This window comes from Dipodomys ordii, unplaced genomic scaffold (genome assembly GCF_000151885.1).
Source record: "Dipodomys ordii isolate 6190 unplaced genomic scaffold, Dord_2.0 Scaffold58, whole genome shotgun sequence".
NCBI lineage: Eukaryota > Metazoa > Chordata > Mammalia > Rodentia > Heteromyidae > Dipodomys > Dipodomys ordii.
Genome location: NW_012267274.1, coordinates 9427793 through 9444782, shown reverse-complemented (window position 1 = coordinate 9444782; position 16990 = coordinate 9427793). Strand labels below are relative to the sequence as shown.

The window sequence follows — 16990 nt, the reverse complement described above, 5'->3', positions numbered from 1 at the left end:
ATCTTTCTCAACCTTTGCTGAGGATTAAAAACATCAGGGGAGCCTTAAAAACTACCAGTACTTGAGCTGAAGCCCAGACTAATGAACTTGAGTCTCTGGGGACCTAGTGTTTTTATAACTTTTTATTATGGAAAGTTTCAAACTATAAAAAGTAAAAGTTAGCCGAATAGTATAATGAGCCTCCATGTACCCATTAGCCCAGTTCAGCAGTTATCAACCCATGGCCAAGCTTGTCTCACTAGGCCTCCACCCACTATCATATCACTTCATCTATGAACTTTGCAGTGTGTATTTCTGAACAATTAGGGCTCTTTGACGCAACAACAACCACTACTAATGTCTGAGGATGCTTAGTGGTAGCAGCTCTAACTACCACTAGGGGTGTTTGATCCCCAAGACCATAAGAAGCAAACAAGCAAGTAAGCAAAGAACAACTTAACCACAACACTGTTATCACAGCTGAAAACAGAGTCTTTACTGTCATTAGATATCAGTCAATATTCAGATTCTGATTTTCTCATACATTTTTATTTTTTATTTTTTTAATTAAAAAAAATTTTTGTGTGTGTGGGGGGGGGTCTGGTCATGGGGCCTGAACTCTGGGCCTGGGCGCTGTCCCTCAGCTCTTCAGCTCAAGGCTAGCGCTCTACCACTTGACCCACAGCGCCACTTCCAGCTTTTTTATTTTTTCTGCTTATGTGGTGCTGAGGAATCGAACCCAGGGCCTCATGCATGCAAGGCAAGCATTCTACCACTCAGCCACCTTCCCAGCCCTCTCATGCATTTTTAAAATCTGTGTTTACACTGTTTGTGGGACTGGTCTGAGTAGGACCACCCACTGCAATGGCTGGTCTTTTCCTTTAGTCTAGAATCCCAGTAGTCATTTTCCGGTGATGGGCTTGTCCTCAGATTCCTTATTAATAGTCTCCTCAGTGTTTCTTGTAAATTGCTAATGGGTCAAGGAATATGAGCAGATTCGTAAGTGGCTTTCTGGTCGTCTTTCTTTTTGAGATCATAGCAGCCACTGATAACTGATACCTAAAGGGTTGCTAGATGGCAACATTATCATTCTAACCAGTTCTTCTTCATTTGCTAACCAGCACACTTCCTTCTATTACTCTTTGGTTACCCAGCAGTAAAGTTCATAAAGAACTAACTGATTACTAGATGCTGGTGGCTCATGCCTATAATCCTAGCTACTCAAGAGGCTGGGATCTGAGGATCGTTGTTCAAAGCCAACCTGGTCAGGAAACTCCATGAGACTCTTATCTCTAAACCAGAAGTAGTGCTGTGGCTCAAGTGGTAGAGCACCAGCCTTAAGCTGAAGAGAGCTGAGGGACAGCATGCAGGCCCAGAGTTCAAACTAGCAAAAAGAAAAGAAAAAAGATTTGTTTACCATATTTATGTTTTCAAGGTATCAAATTGGCTCACCAATATCCTTCAGTGTGGCAACTCATGAGAATTTAAACTTGTGGCTTTAAGTGTATTGACTATACATCAGTGCACAGAGTTCTTCTGGTGCTTATTGATTCTTCCCCATATCACGGATGGCCAGTGGGAGCCCCTTCAGAGGGCTTCACAACACCCAAGATTCAGGGGCAGCCATCTTGCTGTCTGGTGTGACCATGTCCTGGACTCGTTTTGTTACATCCAAGAGTCCTGGTTCCTTTTCCTAGAAAATGGTACATGAAGGTCACCATTTGGCAGTACAGGCATTCATCATCCTCAGATTAGCCATCATTACTAGCAGATAATGATATTTTACAAATCTCCAAAAACTTTAATGTAGCTCTCGGCCTAAGTAACATTGACTTTCAGAATAATGCCCAGTTCTCAGGGTGACTCATATCTACCACTCCTTACCTGCTCTTTTGTCATCCAGCCTTCCTGATGCCCAGCTTCTTGCTTGTGGAGGCTCTAACTTGCCAGGCTAGTTTACGCCTAGCTCTGACTGGGTCAATTCCCCTGCGTGAGATGCCTCCATATAGTCCCATCTGCCTAGCGGATGTACCTCCTCTTAGAGCTTCCTCACCTTTTTCCTCTCCTGTGTCCCTTTGCTCCAGGCACTTGCTGGAGCCTCAGCACCTTGTTTATCATGCTGGCAGATAGGTCACTGAAGGAAAGCACCAGCTCCAGAGATGAGCTTCCAGGGCAGTGCTGGCCCTGTGACCAGCACTTGAGAGACCACTGGCAAGTGTTGGCCCCTATGTGCCATATGTCTCCATCTGGAGATGGGGGTGCAGTTGGGTGTGATGGGTTTGTATTGCTCAGAGTGGTGTCTGGAATATCACAGGTGCTCAGCAAGGGAGGCTGTGGTGTGCTTCATTTGTGTCCCAGGTTTTTACCATAGCCAGAAACCTCTTGGGGCACAGACGGGCGCCTGTGTTCTCCGAATGCTCAGCCAACGATGCTGTATCTGAAAGGCTGTAAGCACTTACGACCCGGGCCCAGTGGGAACTGTTGACCTGCCCAGAGCCACAGAGGAAGTAAAGGGCAGAGGTTGGCACTGGCTTCCAGCCCAGTGCTTCTGTTCCACAAGGCTGCCTCTGAGGCCAGAGGATTCTGACAAACTGGATCCAGATTTCTAAGGTCTATGGTGAGGAGTAGGTTCCTTGTTTCATGGAAACCTAACAGGAATCCTGTACAATAAGCTGCCAGCCCTACCATGAGTCTATCTAATCATGCACTGTTTTCCCCAGATTAGATTTTTTTTTTAAGAACAGGAATCAGAAGTCTGAAAAGCCAAGTGTCTGATTCTGCCTTCAGTGCCACACTACTGGTGAGGCTGGAGAGCATTGAGTTGCTATGTTGTCTGTGAACTGGCAGGTTGGATTTGTTAGACGTTGCAGAGAATTCACCTCTATAAGAGTCTTTGTTTTGGGACTTTAAATTTGAGGGCCACTGGGGACATTCAGACCCCAGTTGTAGCCTACCTGCAGTCAGCTGCAGCACTCACAACCCCAGGTGCCTTAGAGAACCTAAACATGTCTTGGTTTCCTGTCTCCCTAGGGGTCAGGGCCCCATGGACCGCGCCAGAACCTCACTTGAGGCAGGATGATAAGCCCAGCACCAAGCTCTTGACCATTCTTTCAGCCTTCCATTCATTTAATAAAAGCCTTCTCTGTGAGACATGGGGCAAATCAGTGAACAAAATGGACCAAGAACTTTGCCTTCATATTATTTAAATTCTAGTCAAGGGTGAGAGGGTGCATATATGATAAGCAAAATAAGCCAGTGATTTGAAATGTAAGACTGTAGTAAGTGCGGTGGAAAAAAGAGCAGAGTACAGAGGGGTGGAAGTGAGGGAATGAGAGCCTAGCTATATTACCAGTGATCAGCATAGTTGTCCTTGGAAAAGAGACATTTGACCAAAGACTAGAAATAGCTGAGGGAGCTAGTGTGGATAGAGGACATGGCTGGCAGGGAGCAGCCAGCACAAAGGCAAGAGTGTCCATGGCTGGATTGGAAGGGTCGAGGGCACAGGGCAGATACTGAAGGGCTTAGGCTTTTACTTTGAATGAAGGAAGACCCTGGAGAGTTTTAGCAAGGCCAAGGATGGCCTGGTTGGATTTAGATGTTTGCAGAACCCCTCTGTCTTCCCTGTTGGGAACAGGCTTTGGGTGATCTGTTAGGGGGCAATTGCAGAGGTCCAGGAGGAGCTGGTGGTGGTTGAGCCAGTGTGGAAACAGTGGTGAGAAGTGATTGGATTCGGGATGTATTTTGTTTTTGTTTTTGGTGCCAGTCCTCGGGGGTTGAACTCAGGCCTTGGGCATTGTCTCTGAGCTTTTAGCTTAAGGCTAGTGCTCTGTCACTTGAGTCATAGCTCCACTTCTGGCTTCTTGGTGGTTATTTAGAGGTTAGAGTGTCACGGGCTTTCCTGCTCAGGCTGGCTCTGAACTGTGATCCTCAGATTTCAGCCTCCTGAGTAGCTGAGATTACAGGCATGATCCACTGGTGTCTAGCTTGGGATTTTTTTAATTAAATTTTTTGAAATTGTTATTATAAAGGTGATGTACAAGTGGCTGGGAAGGTGGCTCAGTGGTAGAGCACTTGCCTTGCACGTCTGAGGCCTTGGGTTCGATTCCTCAGCACCACATAAGCAAAAAGAAAAAAGCCAGAAGTGGTGCTGTGGCTCAAGTGGTAGAATGCTAGCCTTGAGCTGAAGAGCTGAGGGACAGCACCCAGAGTGTATATGAGGTAAAGTATAGGGGACTTTCATTGTTGTTGTTTTTGGTGGTGTGGGGCTTGAACGCTGGGCCTGGGCACTGTCCCTCAGCTCTTCAGCTCAAGGCTAGCACTTTGTCACTTGAGTCACTTCCGGTTTTCTGCTCATTGATTAGAGAGTCTCACAGATTTTCTTGCCTGGGCTGGTTTTGACTGAGATCCTCTGATCTCAGCTTCCTGAGTAGCTAGGATTACAAGCGTGAGCCCTCAGTGCCCGGCCAGGGAATGTGTTTTTATTTTTTATTTTATTTTATTTTATTTATTTTTTTTTGGTCCGGTTGTGGGGCCTGAACTCTGGGCCTGGGCACTGTCCCTCAGCTCTTCAGCTCAAGGCTAGCGCTCTACCACTTGAGCCACAGCGCCACTTCCGGCTTTTTTCTTTTTGCTTATATGGTGCTGAGGAATTGAACCCAGGGCCTCAGGCATACAAGGCAAGCGCTCTACCACTGAGCCACCTTCCCAGCCCGGGAATGTGTTTTTAAAGAAGAGTTGACAATATTCTCTGATGGAATCAGGGTAAGAAAGAAGAGCTGAGGATGACTTCAAAGCTCTGGCCTGAGCAATGGGAAGAACAAATAAATGGAGGAAAGGGCTAGGAAAAGACCATGTGTGGAAAGATCAGCAGCTTCATGCTATGCTCTTAGCTTCTTCTATGCTTAGTTACAAGTCTAGCAGACATCCACATGGAGATGTTCCAGGGGAGATGAGTGTCCAAGTCTGGAGCTTGTGAGGATAGCCTAGGCTGGGAATGTCAACATATAGCTGGGAGGTAAAGCTGTGAGCTCACCTAGAAGGTACATGTAGATGGAGGAGTGACAAGGACCAGAGACTGCATGTGGGATCCAGGGCCATGCCCCATCTGGAAGAGATGAAGTGGCAACAGCTTAGGGACCTGTCTAAAGAGTTGATGAAGCAGAGCAGGGTGAAGCTGAGCCTAGGAGCTGATGGAATTTTCCAGCCACGTGTTCTGTTAGACACTTCTAGTCCATTTGAGAAGGGAAAAATAAAGTGCAATGGATGCCCATTTTCATTCTGGTTGTGAGTCCTTCCCTTCCGCTGGGCTGGTACCAAGAACTGTTTATTGGAAAAGAAACAGGAGCCTGGCTCCTGTGTTAAAGTGTCAAATACTCTGCACGGGCCTTGACTGAGCTGCTGTTCTGAGAGGCTGACCCGTTGTCCCCTCACACTTTTATCTGCATCCCTGGGAATTAGTGGAGTCTTTCATTGCCGCCTTGACGTCAAAACACCAGCCTCTAGACACCTCTTTTATGCATGAGGACTTTATTGAGTTTTCCAGGGCTGGCGTAACTTCTTGTCTGAAATCCGTTTTTTCTTCCATCCTTACTGGAACTCAAAAGGGAGGAGGTGGCACTATCCTTAGGAACGCCCTGGTGCCCCCCAGCTTAGCCAACACCATCTGTGCCATTCCCACCTCTGCAGAATTCTCACCAAGTGAAGCTTCTTTAAAAATAACCTATGTTGTCAGGCTTTCACAGCCCCCAGGAAGGGCTCAGTCTATTGCCTGCATTTTTCAAGTCCAGCAGAAGCTGTGGCTGTTTTAAAATGGGGCCTGAATACAGACTCACAAGGGGCTTCCCTTACCCTCCCAGAGGAGGAGAGGCAGTGGCCTCAATGGAGCTGGGGCTAATTAGGTCTGGTCTCTGGAGGGCAAGGAGGGTTTGATCATCTAGCCAGGGGATGGAAAGGCGCTTAGGCTAATGTCAACCCCACAGGTCAAGAGAGTCTTCCAAATTTGAGTAGCACCTGAAGGTTGAATGTCTCTTTTCTTTAGTGGGTAGGGTCCTCAACTCCCCCTTTCTGAGGAAGGTTTGATGGATACTGATCCAGATTCACTCAGCAGGTCTTTATTGTCTCCTATGAGTCAAGAGCTCTTCTCATAGTTGGGGGCAGAGAAGAGGAGAGGCAAGTTCTTGACCCCAATAGCTTCTCTTTCTGATCAAATGAAAAGTAGAAGAGAAGTAAGGAAAAAGTTTAAATTAAACAAATAACACTATGAGTCCAGATACCTGTTAAGTATTCATTATTACATCCCAATCCAGTGGTTCAAAACAATAAACAGCTCATTATCCCATGGTTGTGTGGGTCAGGAACTTGGGGGTGGTGTAGCAGGTTCTCCTGGCTCAAGCCCTCTGGCAGGCTTTCATCAGGATGTTGGCTGGGTCTACTCCTCACTCATTCACATGGCTGGCAGGTTGGTGTAAGCTGTTGGCAGGAGGCCTCACTGTTTTCCTGGTGGCCTGTCCTTGAGACTGCTTGGCTATCCAACAGCACAATGGGAACTGTTGAGTCTTTTATGCACTGTCTTAGAGCTTCTACACTGCCATTTCCCTGCTATCAACTGGGATACAGGTTAGCTTTACTCTTGGCCAGTTAGGCTAATGGAGAGAAACCTAAATACCCAAGACTAGAATTTCTGGGACCATCTTGGAGGCTGTCAACAACAGATGAGAGTATAGCAAATGAAATTTCCCATCAGGAAAGACAAAAAGACATTCTAAGCCATTCAGTGGCCTAGACCACATGAAATTACTAGGCTTCCCGCTGGTTTGAACTATGCCTGATAAGCTGGAATTTTATTGTAAAATGATATGCTCTGCCTCACCAGGAGCAGAAAGGATTCTACTTCTCCTATTTATGAGCCTATTACTTCTCTGATGCCCCAAAATAGGGACAGTGAGTGATAATAATTCTCTAGATACACACAGAAACCTTAAAACTACTGGGCTCCAGGCCATCTTGAAAGAGTAACCATTTCTAGAAATGGGTTTAATCTAGTAGACATTTGTGGCATTGTCAGTCTCCTGGGTACCCTGCCCATATTCCCAAATATGTGGCTATTCTAGGAGCTTCCAAAAGATAGATGACAGTCTTACCTAAACAAGATTAGGTTGGGGTTCTCTTCACTTAGAACCAAAGAGGCCCGGAGTAAGTTAAAGACTTTTACATGGTGATTTGATGAGCCTTGGTTGGGGTGAGGACAGGAAAATTATTCTGGGGGCGGAAGAAAAGCAAGTAGGGTGATGGCTGAGGCTCAGGAGAATGGCAACACAGGTGGGAATTGCAACCACAGAACCCTTCTACTATGGGACTCTCTGACACCTACTAGGCTTCTTGCTGACCTCTGCTCCAAAGATATAGGACCCGTCTTCCTTCCCCTATTCATATCTTCTATGGCCAGGGCATGAGTCATAAGCTAAGGTCTGTAGTGCTGTTGGTGAGTGACTGTGGGCCACGCCTGCCACTCTCAGTCTAGACTCCAGCACGGACAGGAATCCATTCTTCCCTTCCTTCTCTGGCCTTGTGCCATATGTTGCTCTGAGATGGCTAGTGAATCCCTTCACTCCAAGCTAGCTAGGGATATTGAGATGGGAGCAGGGAGAGAGGACAGGTAGCTGAGATTTACACAGGATTTGGGCTGGCCAGGCCCATCTGACCTGGGTCTCTGTGGAATGCCATTCATGTAGTGATTCTACATTCTTGCTGGGGAGCAGAGAGGAAGCCTGATGGATCTGCAGCATGTGACAAGTTATTGACCAGATTCTGGCAGGATGAATGCCTACCCAAGGCCTGGTGAAGGAGCTTGGAAAAGGGTAGTTTACAAAATGTTTGCAGGATGAGGAAATCAGCAGTGCCTGTTGCTCCACCCCTGAGCCATCACTTCATCCCAGCATGCAAGGCAAGGGAAAGAATATGCAGGAGGCCAGCTTGCAGGGCCTAGAGGTTTTCAGAAGATGCATCAGGGGCTGGAGGTACTAGGCAATGAAGAGTGGTAGAAACCAGGCCCACATTCATGCCTCAGTTCCCACCGCTGGATCAGAGTGGCTTCGAGGACAGCTCCTTTGGTCAGCACAGGCAAGACACCAGGCCAATGTGGATGAACTGGGAGCCATGCTGCCAGCCAGGCATGTCATTAGCCACTGCCTTGAAGAGCCTGGGAAAGCTTACCACACAGGGCCTCCTGACTTCTCTGACTTCATCTTCCTGCCGGGGTATAGAGCATCTCCAGAGAGAAGGTGACACCAAGTCAGCCAGGGCAGGGCAGAATCCAGCATGGCTCTTTTGAACACGTGGCAAGTTCTGAGGGGGAGGCATTTTCACAGCCAGGATCTGTTTTCTCTGGCATTTTCTGAGATTGATGATGTAATTAGAGCAAGCCCAGAGCGTGAAATGCCAGGTTTGTAAACTGCGATGTCCAGAGATGTTTATGCTCTTTGGCAGCACAGATAGATGACTAATCCTTTGTTCCCTGAGCTCGATGGAGCGTTTTGCTCCTTGTGAGGGCAGCACCTGCTCCCCAAGGCTGTCCTTACATATGTCATAAATCACAGCACAGAGATGCCCACAAATGGTGCCTGCCTTGGTTGGCACCTTCCAAGGGCACTGAGTTCTGGGAAGGAAGAAGGGGTCAATGGGCAGCGTGCAGAGAAGACTGTGGGCAGTCCTTCTGTTGGGGAAGGGGATCTCCCTCGCTGGTAGGAATGCACCATTTTACAGATGGAGCTAAGGGGACACTTCTTGCCATTAGACTTCCTTTTTATTTTCTTTTTTCCCCTTAAAAAAAAAATTGAGTTAGGATGGTTCGGGATACTATGTAGCTCCAGTTGACATCAAACTCTTGATCCTCCTCAGCCAACCCAGTCCTGGAATTCCTGACAAGCATCACCATTCCCTGCTACACCTCTTTGAAGTCATCATCTGCCATTTCTCTTTTTCTTTCCTTTTTTTTTTTTTTTTAATGGTACCTGTACTGGGATTTGGACTCAGGGCCTAAGTACTGTCTTATAGCTTTCTTTGCTCAAGACTGGAGCTCTGCCTCTAAAATCACACCTCTACTTTCAGATTTTTGCTGGTTAATTAAAGATAAGAGTCTCTTGCCCTTTCCTGCCTGGGCTGGCTTCAAACCACAATCCTCAGATCTCAGCTTGCGGAGTAGCTAGCATTACAGGTGTGAGGCATTGGCGTCCAACCTCATCTGCCATTTCTTAAACCAAATCTGACTGTAAAATTCTGAGCGATTGGCACAAACTCTTATTTGCTGCTTCCACTGTGGTTTGAAGCTGATTTAAGCTGGTTTAAGCTTTCTCCCACGATGGAGCAGAGGTGTTCACAGAGCCATGGTTTTGCAGGGTGGTCCCTGTGTTAGGTGTGTGATCTGCCTCAAGCTTGTCTGTTATGGGTCCTCTTCACTGTAGGTGGTCTCTCCAGACTCATCCCCCACAAACCCCAGCTCCTCTTGGGGGTCACTATGGAGACATGACCCGCCACTTCAGGTGACTTCATAAGTGTAGCCTTCTGGCAGCCTCCTAGTGGTTTTCTGCCTCCCAATACTAATGCCCCTCAAGTGGTGGTGGCCTGACATGGTCTCTTCAAAGAAAGGCCCTTTGATCCCAGGCCGGGGAGGCCTGTCCCCGTGTGCTCCCAGCTGCCTCCCGACGGAGCTGTGCACCCATTCAGCCTCTGCTGGGAGGCAGCTGACCCGAAAGTAATGTGTTTAAAAACACACACACAAAAAAAACATGGCTTTCAGAGCCCAAAGCAATAATATTTTCAGCTGGTTATTGAGACTGATCAGTGAGCCCCAGGGCTCCATTTGGTTAAATAAAACTGCGTTTGCAAATGTATTTTGGGACAGTACAAATTTCAGTGTTCTGGGTGGGATTAAGTTACCCCAAATGGTGGTCGGCCATTTGCCCAGGACCTGGGCCCTGCAATGCCATGGCTATATCTCCTGTGCCAGACCACAGGTGGGGCTTCTAGAGACACAGAACACATGATGCTTTTCTGCTTCCCTTGGAAAAGAGCAGTTGGTGCTAGAATGTGCAACCCCTTTAGAGGTGTCAATGCTTAATAAGCTGTAATCTACATGAACCTTTTATTTGACCACTCAGAACCTCAGTGCCTTCATCTGTAACTTGGGAACAATAATACCTGCTGTGTAGGGCAAGTTTATCATTAGTACCCCATTGATGTGTGTGTGTATGTGTGTGTGTGTGTGTGTGTGTGTGTGTGTGTGCGCACATGGGTAAGTCTGTATGTGGTTGTGAATTTTAAGTGCTTGTTGGGAAGCAAAAAGGAAGATATCAAGAAAAAGGAGCAACTTTCTCTCCTTCCAAGTATCTCAAGAAGTCTTCAGTCAAATCATATCATCAGGAAAGCCTCCGTTGTTCAGGGCTCCTCTTGATGGTGAGGAGGAATTTGCTCCTGGAGAGAGGCTGTGGCCCAGTGGCATGGTGGGAATCGGAGGCCAATGGGCCAGTCCTTGATCTGCTGTGACCTTGGTAATCCCTTTACTTCTCTGAGCCTCTTCAAAATAAGGGGTTGGATTCCTTCTGGAACCATCACCCCACAGTCCTAGGATCCAAATGGTGGTAGGTTTTGTGTTTCTCCCCTAGAAAAAGTTGTGGTTCTTGGCATTGCCATTAGAAGAGAGATGGCAAGACAGGAAGCTCACTTGCTTTGGATGGAAACATGCCCAGCTCTCCCTGTGGACCTGACCTTGCTCTGGTCCCAGCTGTCCTGGAAGCATCAAACCCAAGACCCTAAGCCACGAGATTGCTTTGGACTCAGCAAGGATGGTTGAATATTTAGCTACAGAGGATGCCTAGAATAGGAGCTGGGGGTTGCTCTGCACTGGATCATTGCAATGCATCCCATGAATGAAGGAACCTTCTTGGGTCAAGGAAAATGCAAACGTCTTGGTTTTGGAGTCCTCCCTTCTTTAGATTTCAGTTTCCTTGGCTGAACCAGCCATGGACCCCAGCAATCCGAGTCCTCAGTTCCTTGGTGTTCAGAAAGAGCTCTAGGCTTGGAGGTCTGAGTCCCAGCCCTGCCACCTTTGGTTACATGATCCATGCCAGTAGCTTTCCATTGTGAAGAAGGCTACAATGGGAGGCCCTATCCTGGCTCATTTGTGTTAGTCAGCTTTCTATCACTGTGACAAAATACCTGAGGAAAAAAAATCAGCTTAAAAGGAAGGAAGGTTTAGTTTGGCTCCATTTCATGGTCAGCTGGCTCCGTTATGATGTGAGGCTGACCATCATGTGGTGAGAGCATGTCAGAGAGGAGGCTGCTCGCTTCGTCATGCCAGGAAGCAGAGGGAGACAGGGAGGGATCAGGGACAAAATGCATCTTTCCAGAACATTCCCCAGTGACCTGCCTCCTCCAGCCAGGCCCCAACTCCTGCTTTCCACCATGTCTCAATAATGTCATCATATTATGAGTCCATCAAGGAATAACCTATTGATTAGGCCAGAGCCCACGTGATCCATTCATTTTCCTGAAGCCCCTCAGCTGGCAACCAAGCCTCCCGACACAGGAGGAGCCTTTGGGGAGACATTTCAGGTTTAAACCATAACAGAATTGTTTTTCCTTGAAAGATAATCACAATGGTGATACCTATGGCATTTGTGCACTGGGTATTTATTATGTACCAGACCCTGAACTGAGAGCTCTGACACTTCGATTTGCTTAGCTGCCCTATGCAGAGGTGTCATAACGCGGAGTACCTCTGTGTTCTTTAGAGAATTGTGCAGATCAGGTCACATGGCTTAGAAGGTCTGAATACCCAGAGCAACCTTTCTGTGGCCTCTTAGTTTGGTGGCCCATGATATTCCAGTGTCTTCCTTTGATTGACTGATGTGACATCCTCAACACTAGCTGCCTAGATGCTAGTCCTGCTAGCCCTGCAGAGGATCTGACCCCATTTCTCTGGACATTCCTGTTTGCTCCTCTCTCCCCATTGGCTCTATTATACAACCTGTGTGGAGAGCATCTCCATGGGAGAGTGAGGGACAGGTCTCCACTCCACCACACCCTGCTCTCTGGCCCTAAATTTCCTGCCCTATGGAAGCAGTGGATTGGTTAGGTGACCTCCAGGGGGTTCCAAGGCTCTGTAACTATATGAATTTCATGAGTAAATCTGTTAATGTTCTTTTTCTCCTGTTATAGGCAGAATACGAAGTTACTCCAGATGAAAAACTTGGAGAGAAAGGGAAAGAAATTATGACCAAGTACTTCACCCCAAAGGTAAGAGACATGGGAGGCCCTATCCAGAAATAGAGGCCCCCAGACCCCAGCTGGGCCTGTGGGAAGCCTGAAGTATGAGTCTCATGGCTGCTAGTAGTGGGGTCAGAAGTTTCTAGAAGAAAGGACTCAGCAGGGTGCAGTGCTGACCAGCTGGTGAGGGCAGGGCTGGGTGGTCAGTAGGGAAAGGTAGAGTACACATCACATAGGAGTGGAACACATAAGAGAAGGCAGAGAATTCTGAAGAATGTTTTAGCGAACACAGAAGGGAATGGGGCCATCCTGACCCCACTTCGGTATCTACCCATTGGTTGAAGCAACTAGGATAGTGACATCCTCTGTGTCCTAGCAATCTGGGTTCCCTGGATCTGCTGCCTCTTGGCCCAACATAACAGAAAAGAGTTCTTGACTCATTTAGTGCTCTGGACCCAGCTTTCTCACCCACTCAGACAAGCTGCCTTCCCTCACTAGGCCTCACTTTCCCTTTTCTTAAAGTGGCCTTCCTACTAGACCCATCAGGTAGAAACTGTAAAAGCCAGAGTTTGTTTGTTTGTTTGTTTTGGTCGGTCATGGGGCTTGAACTCTGGGCCTGAGCACTGTCCCTCAGCTCTTCAGCTCAAGGCTAGTGCTCTACCACTTGAGCTATAGCGCCACTTCCAAAAGTCAGAGTTGAGACATGAATGTGAAGGTTTTGTGGGCACCCCAGGCTCCTGGGGACAATGACATCTTCATCTTGCTCAGGCCCCCCCAGTAGGGCCCAGCTCATAGAGACCATCCCAGGCTGTGTGTGGGCTGTGTCACTGTGCCTGCAGAACAAGGTCCCAGCCACCAGTTCCACACACACACACATTTGGCCCCAGTTCTGAGCAGGTATATTCTTCACCTGCACTTCAGCACCAAGCCTTTGGTGTCTGTGGATCCTCAGGACCAGGTGTCAAGAAGAACCATCATGAGCATAGTCTCTGCTCACCCACAGTCATAGTAATGATGTATGGTGAGACTGCAGATGGATGCATTTCTATCTCCTAGCCACCAGGTGAAACAAATTGAACACCCTGGCATGAACAGGTACCTTGAGCTCAGAGGAGACTCCCCCTGGAGGAGGAAGTACCTGTGAGAGGCTGGTGGTGATAGAACAGGAATCTGGCTGAGTTCCTTATGCACCAGACCCTCATAGATGTTACCACTAATGGTGCCAGGACCCATTGAGATGCCCCTGTTAATAGGCTCCAGGGTCCACACAGCATGTGTAGGCTGCTAGCCAATGAACTCTGCATTGCCCTCTGCCAAGGTCTTTTCTCACCACAGCTCAGCTCTCCACCTGTAGCCCCTTTGAGGCTGCCACACGCTGTCTCTCAAAAATACTGGTGTCTAGACACTGAGGGCCCACCATGTCCATGTCAAGCACTGACGCAGAGCCCTTGCAGCAGCTACAGACACTCTATCCTACAGCTACTCAAGAGGCTGAAATCTGAGGATCACATTGGAAGCTAAGCTGGGCAGTAAAGTCTCCCTGAGACTCTTATCTCCATTTCACCACCAGAAATCCAGAAGTGGCACTGTAGCTCAAAGTGGTAGCGCACTAACCTTGAGCGGAAGAGTTCAGGAACAAGCCCAGGATCTGATTCAAGCTCTATGACCAACAATGAAAAAAAAGGAAAGAAGAAGAAGAAGGGGAGAGTTGAAAGGGTTGTCATCTCCCCAGACACAGAACTAGTCAGTGGCAGAACTGGGACTTGAACTCTCCAGTCTGGGTAGTTTGGGGGCCCTTGGCCTTTTCCCTGGTTGAACTGTTGCCCCCATCATTGCCCTCCTACAGCTAATGAGATGGGGCACTCTCTTTACCAAGCCAGGATAGGCTCTTGTGGCTCATCTGCATGAGTGTGGGGCATGGGCAGGCATCCAGCTGCCACAGAGTACCACTCCCTTCTCTTCCCTCCTCAGCCAGCAGACCCTGAGCTGGTCCCTGCAGCCTTTCTACCTCTGCTCACATTGCTTCATGTTCTCGAGGCTCCAGGCCCAAATTTCCCATCAGCTCAGATGGTTTTACAAGTGCTTCCATGCCTGCCAACATTTTTCCTTAAGTACTCCTCAATTTTTGAAATTTAAACTGCACCATCTGTTGCCGCCCAAAGGGCCTGGGAGAGGCCGTCCCTTGGGGTTGATTATTTTCTTACAATAAATCTTGCACTGCCCTTCCAGCCTGCTTGATTTTTCAGGGCTATGGAGTCCCACGAGGGGCTCAGCTAGTGGCTGATGCCCTAGCCAAACCCCCACCCCACTTGTAGCCATTCTCTCAGACCCATACCATCTTTGCCCTGGGCTTCTCCTCAGGATGTAGCTCATGTGTTGGCTCCAGGCCGTTTTCTGAGCATAGCTGTAGGACACTGACCTGTGGAGAGGCCATGTTGTCAGTAACCCATAGAAAGTGCCAAGTACCATATCTCCGCTGGTAAAGACGCATCTGGCATGTGAGCATGTTAAAGTCTCTGAGAAGGCCGGCAACAAGGAAATTGGTTTAACTGCTAACAAAGCATTTCCCAAACTTACTTGACCACAGAACTTTTTTTTTCTCATTTTTTATGTCCATGACCACACCTACTCTTTTTTTTTTGGGGGGGGGGTCCTGTCGTGGGAGCCTGAACTCTGGGCCTGAGCGCTGTCCCTCAGCTCTTCAGCTCAAGGCTAGCGCTCTGCCACTTGAGCCATAGTGCCACTTCCGGCTTTTTTCTTTTTGCTTATGTGGTGCTGAGGAATTGAACGCAGGGCCTCATGCATGCAAGGCAAGCACTCTACCACTGAGCCACCTTCCCAGCCCCATATTTTCTTTTTTTTTTTTGTCGGTCGTGGGCCTGAACTCTGGGCCTGGGCATTGTCCCTCAGCTCTTCAGCTCAAGGCTAGCGCTCTACCATTGAGCCACAGCACCACTTCCGGCTTTTTCTGCTTATGTAACCCAGGGCCTCATGCATGCAAGGCAAGCACTCTACCACTGAGCCACCTTCCCAGCCCCCACACCTACTCTTAACATCCTCTTCCCTGCTGCCTCTCTTTAGGACCCCCACTGCCCAATCTTGATTTCCATGCCTTGTTGGCTTTGTCGTGGCTGTTCCCTGGAAGGTCCTGTTGCTTCCCCATCTTGGCATTTACTGTTTCTGCCTCTGTCTCTGCCCAAAATCTCCTGCACAGGGTCTCCTCAGCCTCTGGTCAGAACCATGGATGCTGAACACCCTTCCCCCTCCCCCCCCCACATACCTATACACATGACAACTCTCACATTGAATGATGGGGACAGGGTGTCCGCAGACACAAGGTTGGGAACCCTCAGTACAGAGACTGGTTCAGGGCATGGATGGTCAGTGTGGTATGAAGGAAGGGATCTACCCTCCAGACTGCCTGGTCCCGGGAGCCATGTTAAGGAGGCTGACACTATGACATCGCACCAAGAGTCACAGTCAAGACTTTGGACAGCGTATGTATTTTAGGGCTCATTTTATGTCTCTAGACATGTGGAAGAGTAAAAGAGAAGGAAGAAGGGCTGGGGGGTAGGGGCCATTTCAGGAGGAACTGTTGCGGGAATCATGGAGGGATGTGAGGGTGGAGAGAAGGTTGCTGGGCAGGCACACAGAGGTGGGGGGGGGAAGGCGGGGCTCAAAGGTGATTCCCTAGCTTTTGTCTTAGGTCTCAGAGATGGAGGATGAGGATGGCTGCTGCCTTTCTATTTTTCAGAGTCGGGGTTCTTAGCCATTACCAGTGGTGAGGGCATGTGCTGCGTGTGTCTGCTGGGCACAGTGCTGGACATCTGCTCTCAAGGGTCCAGAGACTGTGAAATACAGAGGGGAGTCAAGGAGAGGTTCCGTCCACAGGCCCCTTACCTCTCCTGCTTCGTGGCCAGGCTCCATCTTTTCTGCCATGGAACCGCATTTTCCCATGGGAGACACTTGTCACAGCCTTGTTCAAAGCTTGCATCCTAAGAGGCAGCTTTGCTTTGCACCATCTGTCAAAGACACCATCCACCGGGGTGCTCTGGGTGGATTGACAGCTTCTCTGACATAGTTGAAGGCAGAAGAGTGAGGAGGATTAGGAAGACCTGGTCCAAAGCCAGACAGGACCTCTTAGCAGCACAGCTCTGGGAATGTGACTGAACCGCCTGGAGCTGTGGGTTCCTCCTGTCCAATGGATAGGGCTGTGGCCAGGATCATGACACAGCCAGCAACTATGACACCAAGACGTGGTGGTGACTGTCCTCTGCCTTCCCCTGCCTTCTCTGAGCTTTCACAATCACGCAGTGGAATAAGGAAACCATTCAGACATGGAGCTCCCAGTGGTGGAGTTGTGTGAAGACAAGGAACAGTCTAAAGGGCCCTCACTGCTAAGGGCTCCACAGAAAGGCTACACTCATGAAAAGGCAATGTATTAGTCAGGATGATTAATATAAGCTGCCACAACAACCCAACAACAACAACAAGGGGCTTCACAAACACAGATTGTATCTTTGTTGTATACCATTGGATCCAATCCTAACTCACCTAGTTTTCTGTGGATGACTCATGGATCCTAGCTGCTTTTAGAGCTCCATTTCAAAAATCTTGAACAGTTCGCCTATGGCCCTCACCAAAGAGGTTAGAATGAAACAGGCACAAAAGTTTTTACTGCCTTGACCCAGAAGTGACGCATAGTACTTCTTCTCGAGATTATTGGTCAGGAGAAAGGCTCGAGAAAGTG

General features: G+C 48.4%; 1 protein-coding gene across 1 annotated transcript in view; it reads left to right on the top strand.

Annotated features, from left to right (window-relative positions):
• Grk5 (G protein-coupled receptor kinase 5) overlaps positions 1–16990 on the top strand; it is a 189233-nt gene that overhangs the window by 130683 nt on the left and 41560 nt on the right. The window contains exon 4 of the mRNA XM_013021982.1: positions 12193–12270. Within this exon, the coding sequence (XP_012877436.1) occupies positions 12193–12270 (78 nt within the window). The remainder of the gene's footprint in view (positions 1–12192; positions 12271–16990) is intronic.